This window comes from Leuresthes tenuis, unplaced genomic scaffold (genome assembly GCF_036924035.1).
Source record: "Leuresthes tenuis unplaced genomic scaffold, fLeuTen1.0.hap1 SCAF_14, whole genome shotgun sequence".
Classification (NCBI taxonomy): domain Eukaryota; kingdom Metazoa; phylum Chordata; class Actinopteri; order Atheriniformes; family Atherinopsidae; genus Leuresthes; species Leuresthes tenuis.
Window position 1 is genome coordinate 9,801,191 of NW_027325368.1, and position 17,750 is coordinate 9,818,940.

At 41.9% G+C, this 17,750-nt stretch overlaps 1 protein-coding gene across 1 annotated transcript in view; it reads left to right on the forward strand.

The window, feature by feature from the left end:
- Positions 1–17,750, forward strand: part of insra (insulin receptor a) — a 47,086-nt gene that overhangs the window by 23,327 nt on the left and 6,009 nt on the right. Inside the window, exons 3-15 of the mRNA XM_072364488.1 lie at positions 1,702–2,038; positions 4,847–4,986; positions 5,512–5,656; positions 6,018–6,232; positions 7,374–7,500; positions 8,310–8,563; positions 11,876–12,043; positions 14,121–14,319; positions 14,627–14,913; positions 15,941–16,080; positions 16,546–16,705; positions 17,217–17,316; positions 17,409–17,476. Coding sequence (XP_072220589.1) covers positions 1,702–2,038; positions 4,847–4,986; positions 5,512–5,656; positions 6,018–6,232; positions 7,374–7,500; positions 8,310–8,563; positions 11,876–12,043; positions 14,121–14,319; positions 14,627–14,913; positions 15,941–16,080; positions 16,546–16,705; positions 17,217–17,316; positions 17,409–17,476 — 2,340 coding nt within the window. The remainder of the gene's footprint in view (positions 1–1,701; positions 2,039–4,846; positions 4,987–5,511; positions 5,657–6,017; positions 6,233–7,373; positions 7,501–8,309; positions 8,564–11,875; positions 12,044–14,120; positions 14,320–14,626; positions 14,914–15,940; positions 16,081–16,545; positions 16,706–17,216; positions 17,317–17,408; positions 17,477–17,750) is intronic.

Consider the following 17,750-nt stretch of genomic DNA (forward strand, 5'->3'; position numbering starts at 1 on the left):
TAGGTGTTCCAAGCTACACTGACCTATTATGGGCCCTGCTGCAAACTGGATTTAGTCCCAGTTCCTCACCTTTTAAGAATCAGGAGTAGTGGTCATCGAGCTATCCAAGTGGCCCCCAATGCCCTCACTTAAGGGCTACTCAACTACTCCTTGATCCCTAAAAGTAAAGGAGCACCTCACCCACTGTAAAGTGGAGGGGTCAGTGGGAAGAATTAGGATCGGGGCTCACTCTTTCTGCCATGAACGAAAAGCTAATCTCAGCATGCACTTAGTCTGCTGTGTTTACTTCTGCGAATCCTCCATCAGTGCTTGCACAATTCATCCTCACATGTATTATCAGATCATAAGCGTGCACACACACACACACACACACACATAAACTCAGCACTAATGTTACGTAACAAGCTGTTTCAGGGACATGCAAATGCAGGCATAAATAACATATCCTCATTCTTGTGTCTTTGTCCTCAGTTCATCGCATTTATGCCTGAGCAACATCACTGAACTTGTTTTTGTTAGGCCATCCAAGCACCTGTATATCTGTTTCTATTTCCTTTATGAACTCTCAAGAAGTTCATGTTTCTGTTGTGCTAGAAAGAGGCGCACTGTGTTTACACTTGCACTTAGCACTGCCCACGTTTGATCTGTTCAATTAGGGCGGATATTAGCTCCAGGTCTGAAAAACCTCTTAGTTTGTTTACTTTAGATGATTTTAGACTAATTTAGGTTGTGGCTGTTGTAGCCAAGAGCCTAAAAAATGCACATATGGTGAGAATTATCAGTTGTAATTATGTCAATAGGTCATTTTTATGTTGTAGGTTTCTGTGGACATTGTTCTACAGCAGTTTGAAGAACCATAAGGCTTCAAATAAAAGTTAGATACCCAATTATATTTTACTATCTTTGGGAGACAATAGTGAAAAATGCCTGTTGGTTTACGACAACCCATATGTGAGGACTACATCAATTGCTCTCAATTAATATCCTGCTGATTCAGTAATTGAATAATTGCATCAGCACCAATAAAACGGACGCTTTAATGTCTTTTGTCGTTACTCAAACCTTCAAACGCCTTCATAAAAATTCTGAGGAAGATTAGATGGTAGATCCATGGTAATAGGTTATTACCATTGATCTGTCAGAGGTGGTCTTGGCATTATTATTTTGTTTTGCTCTCAGCTCCTCAGTTGCTCATTCAGTGTTTTTCCAGTTTATCATATAAACTTGGATTCTACAAAGCCTTCGTAAAAACAAAATGTTAATTTAGTAACTTTTCACTTCCTGTATTGTTTAAGTGCTGTGTCCATCAGTCTGGGTTTACAAGCTCTCTGGATAACTATCTGTCTTTTGTCTAATAGTGTTGGGCCCCTGCTGTTTGTGCTCAATATGCTTGTTGGCCAGTGGCAGATGGTCTACTGGACTGTTGAGGAAGGATTTCCTTCCTGCTGACAAAGAGATCTGTCCATTTATTAATCTAGAATTCAAGAGATTAGGAAATACTGTAATTGGGAACTGATTAAGATCACTTATGTCATTTGGGGAACTGAAATAATCTGTAGCTGTTTGCATGATGGGAAGCTCCTACTTCCTGTGTTGCTCTTCTTGCAGTGCACACATTGGAACCTCTCATTGACTTGTGTCCATTTCATTTCATCTGCTGTGCACCTTCAGTAACCTGACTTTTTTTTCCCCCCTGTGCAGTGTGCCCTGTTCAGTGCAAACAGCGAGCCTGCACCAAAGATGGCCAGTGTTGTCACGACCAGTGTCTGGGCGGCTGCATGAAGTCTCACTCGGCCAGTCATTGCGTGGCCTGCCGCGGCCTCCAGCATGAGGGCAGCTGTGTGGAACAGTGCCCAAAAAACTACTCCACCTACAAGGACTGGCGCTGCGTTTCATTTGCCTTCTGCCAGGATCTGCACAACAGATGTAAGCGGGAGAAAGAGCGCAGCAAGAACGCTGACTGCCACGAGTATGTCATCCACAACGGTGCCTGCATCCCTGAGTGTCCCTCCGGCTACACGACCGTCAACTCCTCCTCGTAAGTGGACACTCAAGTCGGTCTATTGGGCTCTTGATGGCCAGCGGGAAAGATGTTTAATCAGTGAAGTGTGCTTCATATTTTGCATGAAAACACTCAAAACTATACACAAGGTTTAATTCCAATCTTTTTATGCAGGAGTTTATTGATGTATTAATTCCTTTATGAAATCTCATCTAATTCCCAATGCCACATGTTGCCTTACTTTACAAAAGCCTTTTTAAGAATAAATACATATTTGTTTTACCTGGACATAAGCAAAAATGGCTGGGATCAATATCAAAAGAAAATTGATGCAAAAAGAAGAGGGTTTTTTTGGGGAGAAACGGTTGATCACAGACAAACGATTTAGTGATGAAATGAGAAAATACCCTAAATAATCGCAGCTTCATCTCTGTTCTTTGTGTTTGAAGCGCCGAATGACGGTGCAGGAACTGAAGGTTTGCTGAGCTCAGATGTCGCTCTGTAGATGCGCACACACAAACCTCAATATTCTTTGCACCTGTGTGAAATACCACAAACAGCTAGGTCAAAGTGGTGCAGCACAGTAGGAAGGCTGGCACATCTGTGTGCAACTCGGTATTCCCTGTTTTAGTGTGGCTTGGTTGTTTCCAAGGTGCTGGTGTATGCATTGCAGTGATGGAGGTATAGTCAGATGAAGACACTGAGATGGAGTGCTTTCCCTTTTTCCAGATCTTTAACTTGCAACATGTTTTGTAGCTGCGTCAGCATACAGGGACTCCCTCTCCATTAAAGAAGGTGCTGGTACTCTCAGTGACCTTCATCGCCTCCCTGTTTGACACCTTCTGTGACCGTGACGGGACTGTTTATGAGTGTGGCTGTGCCTAAGTCCAGGCAGCCCAAAGCATTCTGCTCTGGCAATAGTTGAAAATGGAGCTGGATCTTTGAGGATTTGTTCTATGCGACACCAGATCTGGCCAGTGGACTGACCAGTGATGAAACACCAGGGAAGTGTGAGGGCTATTCAGCACAAATCGTCAGTACTCTGGGGTGCTGGGTCTCTACTCCCCTGAGCTGCTGCAAACAAAGAGGGTTTTTCAGGCGTGCAACTACAGCAGCAAAGTCCAAACAGTCTGTCATTGTCAACGGTGATGACTAGCAAAAGTGGCCGTGCTACTGCTGCAGTGTTTGTTGCGTTACGTGTATTTAACCTTTATTAATCCACAGGGGGATTTGCCAAGTACATAATCTCCATTTGAACAACACGCAGCTGCACATTCATTGAGTCACATGCTGTGCATTTACACCTGACAGGCTACTAGAGAGCAGATGGCGCTCCAGTGGAGCTGTTGAGGCTAGAGTGTCTTGCTTTCATGCACTGCAGCCACTGTTAAGACAAGAAAGAGTGCTGCTGATTTTCCTCTGCTGCATAGTTTTTCCAGCAGGTCAAGAAAGAGCTATTTTTATCAATATAAACATGTTGACTCGGTCACCACTTCAGATGATCTTCAAAACATCTGTTTGTTATGTTTTTTTTTTACATGAGGCTTTTTTTTTTACTACAAAAAGGCTGAATATTCATGACGTTAAATGCAGTTACATTTCATTACTCTGTCCTCAGTAATGTGAAATATAAAGAAGAAGATAAAGAGGATAAAGAAGTAAGAATGTACCATGTTTGTTTAGTAAAGCTCCAGTAAAAACAGTATCATGTTTATTTTATAAGGCCGATCATGGATATAATGTCGGATGAATAATGCTGCGATAAAACAAATCACTGGTAGCCACTCAGAGTTCAGATGTGCATCTAAACCTTCAGGGTACTGTTGACCTATGGTTAACCCATTTGTAGTTATATTCTCTGGCTTTTCGCACTGACTCTCTCTCTGTTCCTCTTTTGGGCTCATCTCTTCTCTTTGGCATCTCCCTCCCATCGGTGGCTTTAAACTAAGCTGTGGAAATGAAAGTGCTCTTATGAAAAGCGGTGCACTCCTCAGAGTTATGAGTGTCTGGGCTTAAAGTGCAGATGTGGCACTACAGAGGGGAAAAAGGTCAAGATAGTTCAGGGAAGTTTTGAACCAAGCGAGGAGACGAAACACAAGACATTTTATTTGCATGACACAGATGCGCCTTTTCGAGCCATTTTCGTCTTTTAAGAATTGCGTCACACGAGTTGTTTGTTTTGGTGTTGGAAGCTGTTGTTAATCTCATCAACAGTTGCAACACAGTTACAGCTCATAGTGCACTATAGATTAGTGAGAGCCATGTCATTTGTAGCTCAGTAGCTGCCGCTCGGCCCCACTTTGAAGATGCCACATTCCTCTGCAGCTTTTCTGCTAGCTAAAGCGAGTGCTGCTAAACAAACATGGTCTCGCATCTCATAAACCAGCATATAGGATAAATACTCAGGAAAGTGGCCTCAAGCAAACAGCCCATCACTGTCTTCATATAGACCTCTTTGTTAAAGAATGTCTAATGCTGAGAATAAGGTAGAGATTGGTTCATTCTCTAAACAAAATCTCATGCTGACTAAGGGAGGGTTTATTCTCAGGAGGACCTTATTTAAAGCACCTGTAATCAACACCTAAATATAAGAATATCACTTGAGAACTTTTTGGAAGAGGCTCACCATCACCGTGTGACCTGATGTTTTAGTTTTCCCTTTAAAAGCCCAAAAAACTGGTACCTCTGTACATCCAGCACAGCAGAACATTGAACAGAGGAGCATTTAGCAGCTGGTCGCAGATATTTCATTTATTGTTTGGTGCAGACTTTGAAAACACATCCCCCAGTAGCATTCTCTTGAAACTTCTCTGAAATCTTGTCTCCTTTTCATTTGTTGTGCAGGCTAAACTGCTCTCCCTGTGCGGGGCTTTGCCCCAAGGTGTGCATGGGGCTGAAAACGGTGGACTCCGTCACTGCTGCCCAGTCTTTAAGAGGCTGCACCATTCTCAACGGGAGCCTGGTTATCAACCTGCGAGGAGGAAGTGAGTGTCTATGGTTTGTTTGGTTGAATCACATTACAGCGTACAACTGATCAGCAGAGCAGAACAGTAAACACGGAGCCGTTGACGTTACACAAAACCAGGAAGATACAGCGAGAGAGCACACAGTCAAACAGCAAATTAAGTTCTGCAGAGGATAATACACAAGCTGCCGGACCTGTAGGAAACTTTGGGGCTGATGACGAGAGCAGCTGAATAGGAACAAATAAAATAAACAGATTAAAGCATGAATTTCTAATTCATTTAAAAAAGACTTTAGTTCTTAGAAATGTTAACAAAAGTTTTGATTTTGTGTCTGAATAAACTAAATAAAGGAATTATCCAGCTTTTGCTTGTACAGTGCAAAAGTGGGATTTAAAGAAAAGAGAGTGGGGGGGAAAGGGGGATAAAGAATGAAAACACAAACAGCAGAGGACAGTTTTTCGCCAAAGACCAGCTACCTTTTTTACTCAGCATGCCATACAAACAACAGTTATTTAGAATCTGCTGTCTTGTGGTTTTCTGCAGACAACATCGCAGCTGAACTGGAGGCCAGCCTGGGCCAGCTGGAGGAGATCACTGGCTACCTGACAGTGCGACGTTCCTACGCCCTTGTATCCCTCTCATTTTTTCGCAAACTCCGCATTATTCGTGGAGAAGAACAGGAAATCGGGTGAGATTCCAAATTTTTAGTCCCCTGTTATCCTCGCCATGTCAGAGCCTCCTCCTGTAATTATGAGTTAAAAGCAGAAGGACTGACCTTTTCAAAATGTCTTTCTGTGGCATCTGTTTTTGGTTCAGCTCCCCAAATCAGACACGAGGCTTCTTTCAGACATGGTGGAGGATTATTTTTGTACAAAAAAACCTACACTCTGAGAAGAGAAATGAAAGGACAGGCGTGTAGCATGATTCAGATTTCTGGCTAATCATGCTCACATACTCCTATTTATGTTAGTCTAGAAACATTTTAACTCACAGTCAACTGTCACGTCTCATGATAAATGTGTTTATGCAGCCTCTGCGTTGTTTTCCAGGAATTACTCGTTTTATGCCCTGGATAACCAGAACCTGCGGCAGCTCTGGGACTGGTCCAAACACAAGCTAACCATCCTGCAGGGGCGCATGTTTTTCCACTACAACTCCAAGCTCTGCATGTCTGAGATCCGCAAGATGGAGGAGGTGACGGGAACCAAAGAGCGGCAAGTCAAGAACGACATCGCCTCTAAGACCAACGGAGACCAGGCCTCGTGTAAGAACCTTGGCTCTGCAGACATGTCAGTTGTTGCTGGAGTTACCATGACAACAGGCAACACAAAGTCAGGCCTGGTACAGACGCAAACATAGCTGTAGTTATTGTTATGATGGTCATTTCCCGTCCTGTGTTTGCAGATAACTTCCTGGAGACGTTTATTCTGATATTGACTAGGAGCAACCAACAGAGCAAAGTACTAATAACGGTTGATATCCATGATGTAGATAAGTTTGTCCTTCTTGTCCACAACTATGAAGTTCATAAACAGTCAGGGTGTAGAAAAGCATTAATTATTCCACAGATGTTAAAGCAAAGGGGGTATCTCTCATTTAGATCTTATTCAAATGTTTCCCTCATTCCAGTGGATTTGTTAATATCTTTACAATGACGATTTATATCCGATGACAAGCTGAAAGGATTGAATTTAGAGATAAATATCCTTGGAATCTGCAGCTCCTTTGGGCTTTAAGGAGCTTTAAAGGAAGTTTCAAATGATGGTTAAACTCTCCGCCCTGCGGAGTTTACTGTTTTGGCTCACTGTCACCATGACCACAAGACCAGGATTGTTTTGAAATTCCACTGCACAGAGTTGAATCCCACGTTTTTACTCCACCTTTTTAAAGACATAGAGCACAGAGAGAATCAGATAGTTCACTCCAGGAGTTTGAGGGCAAATCTTGGCTAAAAGGGAATGATGTTAGACTGAGATTTGCCAGATCAGATGTTCACACACATCTCAGCTCTTTTTGTTTTTTCTGCTTTCTCAGTCATTTTACTCAACCTACTTAAATCAAAACTGAATCCACGTACCCAGGTCTTCAGCTGACACTGCAAATTTTGTGATAAAATCTCTTTTTGCCATCAGTGTGCTTGTATAGAGCTGCATAACAGCAAGTTGTAGAAGGTAAGTCTAAGAAACAGCACAAGAGCATTTCCATATGATAAAAGCCTTCCTGTCGCTATCCGGGTACTCCAGGACAGGAAGACATTTTCATCAATCTACATCTATCCCCCCCAACTCCCCAAACTTCTCCTGAAAGCAGAGGTTTAAAAGCCTGAATGATTAGTTCCTTTTTGTTGAGATTTTTCAGCTTCTAATTGTTTTGTTTGATCTGTGTATTTTCTTCTGCACTCTCAGGTGAGAACCGTGTGTTGAAGTTCACTCTGGTACGAACCATGAGCGATAAGATTATGATCAAGTGGGAACCCTTCTGGCCTCCAGACTTCAGGGATCTGTTGGGCTTCATGGTGCTCTATAAAGAAGCGTAAGTTCATTTTGGATAATCAGTCTGCTACAGTCTGAGAGGCGGGCAGACCCCTGGATCTCTGCCAGAGGAATGTTGTTTTCATCTGTTATGAGTGCTTAAGAAGAAAAGGAAGAACTGAGCAGAATCATGCAGACCTGTAACATCCATTTCTGCTTTCCTGATTCTTAAAACTGCAAATGATGAAATAAGGTGTGAAAAATGTAATTCTAACTTTCTGAACTGTGTCAGCGGTTATGATATGTTAGATTTGCATCATTCCAGGTTAATCCAAAGCACTTATTTGCTTTAAAATCTATTTGGTAAATTAAGTAAAATTATTCTTTTATGAGCTCGCATTTTTAAATATATGTTAAGTTTTAATTTCACTTTGGCAGTTTTAGTTTCTGAAGAGGCCCCCCCCCCTGTCTGTTTGACAACAAGCACTGTGTCCAGAGTCCACCTGTCACTGCAATAATGATGCTGAAGGATTCTCTGCTCCATGCATTCCTCTCATTTGTTGTCACCTGCCTTTGACTTGATTACATATTTATATATATATATATAAATTACAGTAACTCAAATAACTAAAATCCTCAAAATAATATCTTGGAACATCCTCCCTTTGAGCCAGTATCATTTTGAGGGTCTCTAACCTAATTTGTGTTTTTGTTTCTTTCCTCCTCCAACTGGACAGATAAATCTAATGATAAATATCTTGAAAATGTGTGAAAGCAAATCCCCACATCCTTCTTCAAGTAAAATGCAATTAGGGCCGACATAAAACACACCTTTCATCTCCGTACTGTTATTGTTTTTCCCCACAATAGACCCTTTCAGAACGTAACCGAGTTTGATGGGCAGGATGCCTGCGGCTCCAACAGCTGGGTGATCGCTGACGTGGACCCTCCAAGTCGAGCCACGGAGGGAGACAAAGAGCAGATTGAACCGGGTCATCTCATTCTGCCTCTGAAGCCCTGGACGCAGTACGCCATAATGGTGAAAACCCAGCTCTCAGCCTCTGACGAGCACCAGGTCCATGGAGCCAAGAGCGAGATCATCTACGTTCGCACCAATGCCACCAGTAAGACGTGGAGATTTGTGTTGATACCTGGTTCTTTTGTCAAAATGTTCCATTGATGTCTTCATGGGATTTAGCATTCATCAAATAAAATTAAATCAAGTTTATGTATGATTCATTTGATGAGTCACTGAAGACAAGAGTCACCAAAGTGACGTAGACAGCATTAACATACAAAAAGATATCAAAAGGAAAGAGCAGCGACACATAAAAAAACGAATAGACCTCAACAAAGTTCCGGAAAGAAAATGCATATTATTAGATACCTGTGACCTTTATGTTAAGGTTTGTTTATTGTAGACATGTTGTTAAACCTGTTGTGCACCACCTGCCTAGTAACAAAATGATAATGACTGGCAAATTAACTTAATTGTGTATTTGGAAGCTGAAGAGCCAGATGTGCACACGCGACCCGGGATGAAGGCTGATGCTGCAGCTTTGCGACTACTGAATGTGTGCATAAGCGCTGTGTTCTCAGCTTATTTTGGCTCACAGTCGCCAAAGAAGTCGGTTAATGCAGGTGGAATATTATGATGGGGTCGCTTTATTTTAGGTTCCTCTCAAAAGGAAAAACAGCATCTCTAAATACCACGAGAACTGGCTCGCTTGCAGCTGCAGAAATATGTTCCACTTGTGAAATACACCTGTTGACCTTTTGGAGATGTGTGGAAGGCGAAACAAAATTTTGTCGAGTAATTTCTGATGGAGTCTCTTTTTCACTTTGTTCTCCACCAGAATCATCTCTAGAAGTTTGCTCCAAAAGGCCAAAGCTTCACAGATTCATAAAACTTTAGCTTAAGCTTAGCTACTGGGGGGTGGGTTGATAAGTTCCTATAGTGGAGAAGGTCAGTGTATTTTCCTTTAATAAATTTGGCTATTTTTAGTGTCATCTTGTGGTGTTACTATCATTGACTGATGGAGTCAGGGCTGCGTTTGTCAGTGTCACAGCTGCCAAAATGTCCTTGGCATAAGAACAGGGAAGAGGAAGACAGATGGCACAATTTGCTTGGGGTGCCACCGACCTACAGGGCCCCACATAGTGCAAGGTGTCTGCATCAGTTGGTTGCACAGCCATCATCAAGCTCTCTGTCAGCACTCTGTGTACTTTGCCACCCACAGAGTGTGTCGTGTGCATTTTAGGTTAATCACAGTCATGTTGCCCTGTCTAGCTGGCTTCCTTTTAGACAATATATGTTTCCTTCCTGATAAACCTGCTTCAAACATGACATCCTTCGCTTGCACGAAGCAGGCTTCCAGCTGAGGCGCATCAGTCAGACAGCCAGCCAGCCTTGTCAAGGGACGATTTTATTTATTTTTTTCTCTACGCGACTGGCAACCACTCCTGGTCTGTGTTCTGTCTCACTCGCATACTTCATCAGAAGGGCAAAGCTGTCATTACATGTAAGCTGTTGCTGGTGAAACTTAGTCTGACAATGTGGTTGGATCAGTGTGTTGTACCATCATGAATTAAGGACAACATAATCACACTGTGACAATGAAGCTCAAGCCTCTGTGTCTCCTTTGGGTTCAATCTGACATCCTCACATATATTCTGCTTCATGCACACTTTTCCTCTTCAAAGTATGTATGTGAACCATCAATTCTTGGAAACGCTACTCTGTTTCAGGCTGCTAGATTTATAAGAGCCGTACGATGAAGCCAGTTATTATTCATACCACAAACATACGTATGTTTGATAGGGTTTGTAAAACGTCATCTGTGAAAGGTTGTGATTATTAGCTGCCCAAGCTATTTTCAGATGTTTAAAGCCCACCAACAACACACACACACACACACGTGGCATGTACCAAAGTCTTCATTCTGCTTTCACAAACTGCACACTGACTGAACTTTCCCTCATGCAGAGCAGTTTGTCACCACAAAATGATGGTGATGATCGGGTAATTACAGTAAACTTAAGCCAAAACAAAAAACTGGTCACTTCACTGTTGAAAAGTTACGGCTAATGTAAAAATCTGAATTTGAATGATGTTGAAAGTATATGTGGATTTTAATTCATCGGTATAGAGATGACGCTAAATAAGTAGAACTGAAACTGAACACATAAACCACATTTAAATGCTTGACAAAGACCTCAATTAAATCTCCGATTGGGGAAAAATGATTTTCTTAAACTGAAACTGAATAATTATATTGTTCAACTGAAAAGAGACCCCCTTATTCTTGGTCTTCATGCACTTGTGCCATGAAGACATCAGACTGTGAACCAAAACACTGGATTATCTAACTACACACATTACAAACATCAAACTCTGTGAAAACTAAGAACCAAAACTGATGGGGGGGAATACCCGGATCAGGCAGCTGTTGGTCGCATGTCAACTTTGTGCCAGTAAGTGTGTTGTTTTATTTCACAGCAATCTGAAATGCAAAGTGGAGCGAAACAGCACTCCTCATCTGCTATCTTCAACAAGAAAGAGCTGGTGATTCATTTGTAGATCTGTGCCGGCAAATACAGAAAGCCACTGATAAACATGCGGTCTGCGATAGTTTTTCCCCCCTAAAGATAAATCTGATGATAAATGAAAACATTGACTGTCTGCATGAAAGAATCGGGGAAACTCTCTGAGCTGCCGTATCGTGATTAGTACAATTTCTGGGAATGAAAACAAGAAATGTCTTGTGGTACCTGAGAGTAGATGCCTTTGTGGGTCTCAAAGTAGCCTTAGACTCTGGCTCATGTTTAGAAAAAAAAATGTCAACACTTTCAGGGAACAGTTGAGACATTTAAGTGTCATAGTAGGCTGTTTAAGTTTTGGTAGTTGATTTATCTAAGTTCAGGTCCTAAGTGGGTTTTACATGAGTACAAATACCCATTAAGTAAGGAGAATTAACAATTTTTATGAATTTTTTTACATAATTGAACAGATTTTGTGCATTAGCCTGTTCTTGTGTTTCACTTCTGGGACAAATAAAGTGATCTATTGATGATAAACGTTTTCATTGATAAAACATGGCTGAAAGTAGGGGTCAAGCAGTTTGGCTAAAAGACCCCATGCCAGTCTTTTTCATGGTGGGATCACAATCCATAGTGTTAATCTCAATTCTTCCTGCAGATTTAACTGAATTCATGGGATCAAATGATGAGTTATGTTCATGGTTGCTCATGGTACATTCATAGCCTGTTACTAAAACTCAAAACTGAAGGCTGAACCCACAAATCTCGTTCTTTCCTTTCAACTAGCATGTCGACTTTAACATTTTCTGTGGAGGAAGAAAGAGTGGATCATTTTCATTTGATCTGCATCTGTTTTCTTTTTGTTCTAAACTGTTATTATTGTGATGTTTCCTCAGAACCGTCAGTCCCGCTGGACCCCATCTCCTCCTCCAACTCCTCCTCTCAGATCATCCTCAAGTGGAAACCTCCCAATGACCCCAATGGCAACATCACTCACTATTTGGTCTTCTACCAGCGCCAGCCGGAGGCCAGCGAGCTCTACAAGTTTGACTACTGCCAGAAGGGTGAGACACAATGTTTGTGGTTTGTGCTTATTCTGATTGAGCATTTCTGTATCTCAATGCAAGCTAAAGTTTTTTTTTTTCTGAGCTAATATTTAGCTTGAGAGCTTTTCTTTATCAAAAGCTCTTTACCGCTAAAAGTTCCTGCAGTCTATTCACATTATTTTGCTTTAAAAGTTTAAGTATTATCTTATTTCCCATTATATTACATAATATCACAACAGTGGGATTAGGATTAATCTCAATCAGATTTTAAAGAAAAGTGAGAAACCAAAAACAAGGGGAAACAACACTTGTAAAAACGGGTTCAAATAGAGATGCAGGATCACACTGATAACCTTGGTGAATTCTTAGTTACCGTAAATCTGTGTTGCCCATAGTTGCAAATGACATGCATTGCATCACTTCATTAGCACAATGATTGTGCAATAAATGGTAGCTTCAATTCATATCACTATTTGATTTAGTTTTTTTTTATATATGTATGAAACTCTGCTTTTGAAGGACCGGTAAATACAACCTTGACGTTAGCTTAACGACATCATATTTCCTTTTCAGACATGGATGTGGAACGTTGCTCGCTGCATTCATCTGTTGAAGTGACAGCATCTTCTCATTCAGACAGAAGTCACTTTTAAAAGCCCACATTATGCTCAAATACACATTCAACTATTATATGCTTCACTGCGGTAAAACACATTGTTTATCTTAAATAGTGCATTGTGTTAGACTTCTGGCTCTTGCATTGAAAGCTCAGTTTGCTCTGATTTTTCTTTTTATTTGCGGGTGGACTGCTCATGTGGCTCCATGTCTGTTAATTTCACCAGTGCATGAGCTGGTCACCAGGGATGGCGAACAGCTAGACAGGAGCATATCTCTGAAGCAGAGGGAAATGCATTTGCCTTGGTGACAAGGCATCACCTTAAAAGAAGCGTAATCTGTGAGATTGGTCGTGCTTTATTGGGCCATTAACCACTGATGAGATAAAAAGTGCCAGAGAAAGAAAAAAAAATCACCTGCAATCATTGGTTGGTTAATTTACGGCAGAGACAGTTGCTTTTTTTGCTCTTCTGTTTAATCCAAGCAAAAGCTGATGTGTTCGTGTCACCTGTGCAGTTAAGGTAGCCACCGTTGGATCAGGGCGGGACATTTGGTGCATGTCTCAGCTGATACGTTGTTCAAATGTTGTTCAGACTTCGCCAGCTCTGCGTGCCACTGACATGCGTCTGTGTGTTAATGGTTCAGACACTTTGTTTAGGGTGTGCCAAACCAGCTGTTGGGTAGGAACTACACTGATGGGATGTAGGGAGGGAAGAAAAACAAAAAACTGGACTGCAAGCGAGATATTTCAAGCAGCTTAGCAGCAGATATCTTCTGTGGGACAAGAGGGAGACTTGAGTAATATTAAGTGGTACATAAATCTGCTCTGTCCTGCCTTGTAAGATTCTGATCTTTATGGAAAAAATGAATGTCCCCATGCCATCAGATCAATAAAAATGAGTGCATGTCTGACTGGGGTTTATCACAGCAATATGTTTGCACAAAGACGTTCATGTCTGTTTTAAACTGTTCCCTTAATGGCGATAACGTTACACACCGAGCAAGAAAATCAAGCTCGTCTAATTTGATTTTGTTGTTTGGGAGCATTGAGTAGCTAAAGCGGGTGAAACTTGGCACTGAAACTGACAGATCTTTCTCTCACTCTGGCTCAGGTTCAGGCAAAGTTCATACGTTTATTTTGGTCGAATTGTTTTGGACACAGTCATTGTCTTGCCATCAGTGCCCATCTTTGTTAGCACAAAATCCGACTTTCCTCTTTTGAACACCCATAACGCCTGCACATCCAGAAAGATGGGAGTCTGCAGGGAGATTGTGTCAGTAGTAATTTATCTCCAGTAGACGGGTGGAAGACTGGGGATGACAATGACAGACGTGCCCTGAAGGTGTGTGTGTGTGTGTGTGTGTGTGTGTGGATACCGTGCACAAGACTGTGTTGCATATCTGTGTTTATCGCACCTGTCATTCAGTTTCCTTTTTTTTTTCTCTTCTCTGGTCGCCATGTCTGACTCCATGTCATCAGGGATGAAGCTGCCATCACGGGTGCCTACTCAGGTGGATAGTGATGAGGAGCAGAGGAGGAACCAGACAGAGGAGCTGGGCCAGGAGACTCGATGCTGCGCCTGTCCAAAAACTGACAAGGAGCTCAAGAAGGAGAAGGAGGACTCAGAGTACCGCAAAACCTTTGAGAATTACCTCCACAATGAAGTCTTTGAGATAAAGTAAGACTCCAGAAAGATGTGTGCTGTTGTTGTGCTTTATTATTTCTGTCCTATTGTGTTTTAAACTATCTCCCTGGAGCAAATAAATAGGTTCATTCAGGCCCATTTACCTGTGAGCTGCTTGGACAAATTCTAGGCATTTGGAATACATGCTATAGTAGAATTGATCCAGTTTATAGTAAACTATCTTCTAAATGAGATGCAACATATACAAAGAGATAAATGAGTTCAAACAGCAACATGAAAAAAGGTTTGGGAACATCTACACATTTAATAAGACCCTTTAAACATGCTGTGCCTTATTTAGACGTTCGAGGCAGCGGCGCTCTGTGATGGGCATTGCCAACAGAACGCACCCCTTCCTCACCACATCCCCCAGCCCGCTTGGGTCCACCGCCATCCCTGACGATGAGGATGAGGAAACCTTTGAAAGCACAAAGACCATGGTCACTGTCCATGCTCGGGAGTCCACCGTCATATCCAACCTGCGCCACTTCACCAGCTACCAGATCGAGATCCACGCCTGCAACCACCCGAATGACTCGACCCGCTGCAGCATGGCGGCATATGTCAGCGCCCGCACGATGCCTGAAGGTAAGAAAGCATCTATGTTTATTGCTGTGATTATAGACGGTGGTGTTATCTCATCAGCTTTCTTTGCCAAAGCTTTTCCCCCTTTCTGTAGAATTTTCCCAAAGCAAAGAAAATACTGAAAATACTCTTCCATCCATCCTCTCTATACCCGCTTAATCCAACTCAGAGGCTGGTGCCTATCCCAGCTTCTCATTGGGCGAGAGGCAGGGTACACCCTGGACTGGTCGCCAGTCCATCACGGGGCCACACAGAGACCAACGAGACAAACAACCATCTCTTAAAGCAGTAAATAAAAGCTGCCACGGCCCCACACAGAAAGACAGTAGTCTGGTTGAATGAATGTGAATCATGTCTGGTTTAAAGAGCGTAAACTAGGCTGCGTTGTGTCGCCAGAGGGTGGCGCCTGTAACCTTAACAGCCAACGTCACAGTGGAAGAAGTAGTGGTCCTAACCAGAAAGGAAGAAAACACAAGTACCGCTGTGGACATCCACATCTTGTGGATTTACTTTCATCTCCAGGAATGTCTGGGATATTGTATCTGGGGAGTACCTGGTCAGTCGATTGAGTTTACTGTTTGCAGACTCAAACCGGAAACAACCGGCAGCCACTTAATTTTAATCATGACCCAGTCAGATGATTTTCATTTTACTTTCCATTCCAGCTAATACGCATCACATCTTCTTTGAAACTAGCCAAAACCTCCTCAGTCGAGTGTAATTAGTCAAAAGTTTTTTATTTTTATTTTTTACTATTTCCAGTCACCTCGTTGGAGGTTACAGCGATTATCAAACAGGCAACATGCAACTCGACACATTATTTCTTTAGGCTACAGGGCAAAACTAATTGCTGGTTTGTTTAAAAATTAGGAAAAGCTTAAGCAGCTTTAACCAAAGCCAGCACAAGGCAGCTGCATGGCATCACAACCATCGAAACACCTGCAGGAAATCTGCAGCTCGTCTTCCTTTTACTCCAAACAAACCAGAGATGCAGTAGATATGTGAATGAGTCCCACTTTGTTCTCCACAGATAAAGCCGATGACATCTTGGGTCGCATCCTTTGTGAGGTGACAGAAAACACAGTTTATGTAAGGTGGCAGGAACCAGCAGCCCCTAATGGCATAATCATTCTGTACGAGCTCAACTACAAGAGACTGGGAGACTCTGAGGTGAAGACACACACACACACACTCATCTGTCATGGCTTTATCGCTTTAATATATGTAGCGATTTAAATCTTCAATTCAATCCAAGAGTTCAGTGCAAGGTCACTTTTTTTTTAATACTAAAACAGTTAAACAAATTTGATTAGTTAAAACTGATCGTTTAACACAGCAACCAAGAGAAGCCATGCGTCAGTATGTGATGTTTATTTTAAAAATTGGCTCAATAATCTGTTTAAAAACCCTAATGGGAGAGTAATTTTAGCTTTAGACCATGTCTTAGTTGCCATGGAGACAACTCAAAACATCTACATCATCGAACTGACTGATTTATTTTTTTTTTAATGTGGAAATATTGAGCAGTGTGTGCACATCAAGATAAAGTATTGTTGATGTCTGATTTTGTTTTAAAACCCTGAAATGAAGTAAGTAGATACTCACTGCCTGAACCTCCGTGCTTGCCTTCCGCAGGAGCTGCACTACTGTGTGTCGAGGAACATGTACAAAGTGAGTCGTGGCTGCAAGCTGAAAGTAATGCATCCTGGGAACTACACCGTGAGTATCCGGGCCACCTCACTGGCTGGGAACGGCTCATGGACCGAGCCCACGTACTTCTACGTCCAGGATACGAGTAAGTGTCCACGAAGACAAACTGAGTTTGATTAGGTTTAGTGGGAGAGATCACCAAAAGTCCCTGAATAAAGGAAAGAATTTCGATTACTCTTCACTTTTAAAGTAGTTTTAAATCTGAGCCTGAGTAAGTGAATCACTGTTAGAGCATTTTAAGAACTCCCACATTTGATTTTAACTCACATCTCAAATGCAATCTTTTTTTTATCCTGTAATACCTCCTGAGGTCCTGCTCGGGCTGATGAAACTGTTTTGTCCTATATTTGAAGTCTGAATATTTGTATAGGGATCAGTGTCTGTAAGAAGACTTTGAATGTAGTCTAGAAATGAAAGTAAATGTAAAACAGAACATGAGTATAGAAACACGCACTTAATCCTTATTATTATTAAATCCGAAGATGTTCATATGAGCGGGGTGGTGGGGATGTAGCTGTGGGGGCCTTTATTTTGTGGAGCTTGTGTTTGGTCTTCACCTGAAATGTGACCAGCTGTTTGGTCGCTGTGTTGAACAGGCGACCCCTTCTACATTATGAAGATAATCGTCGGCCCAATCATCTGTTTTGTCCTGTTGATGGTTATGGCTCTGATAGGATTTGTCATGTTCAAGAAGAGGTATGCAATTATCTCAGCCTTTACTACCCTAAGTCTCTTATTTAGTTATTTTTGGCTGTTATTATTAAGTCTGTTTGTTTTGTCCCCTGTAGTCAAACCCAAGGGCCTAGTGGTCCCATCTACGCCTCTTCAAACCCCGAATACATCAGTGCAAATGACGGTAAGCATAGGGTTTAAATCCCCTTTCATCTTTTTCACAGAGACTGAATTTATAGATCAAATAAATTCTGAACCTTATTCAAAGTTTTAACTAAAACACAGTTACAGTGGCAATGGAGGTTTAAAATACTGACAACGGCTGTGATTGGTCAGCTTTGGCTGCTTGTGTTTTTGACATGGAAGGCAACATTGAGCAGGTTTCAGAGAAACTGTTGTCTGCTTCGCGTGAGTAACACGCATGCAGAGAGGATGTTTCTGCTGTTAACTGTACGCTC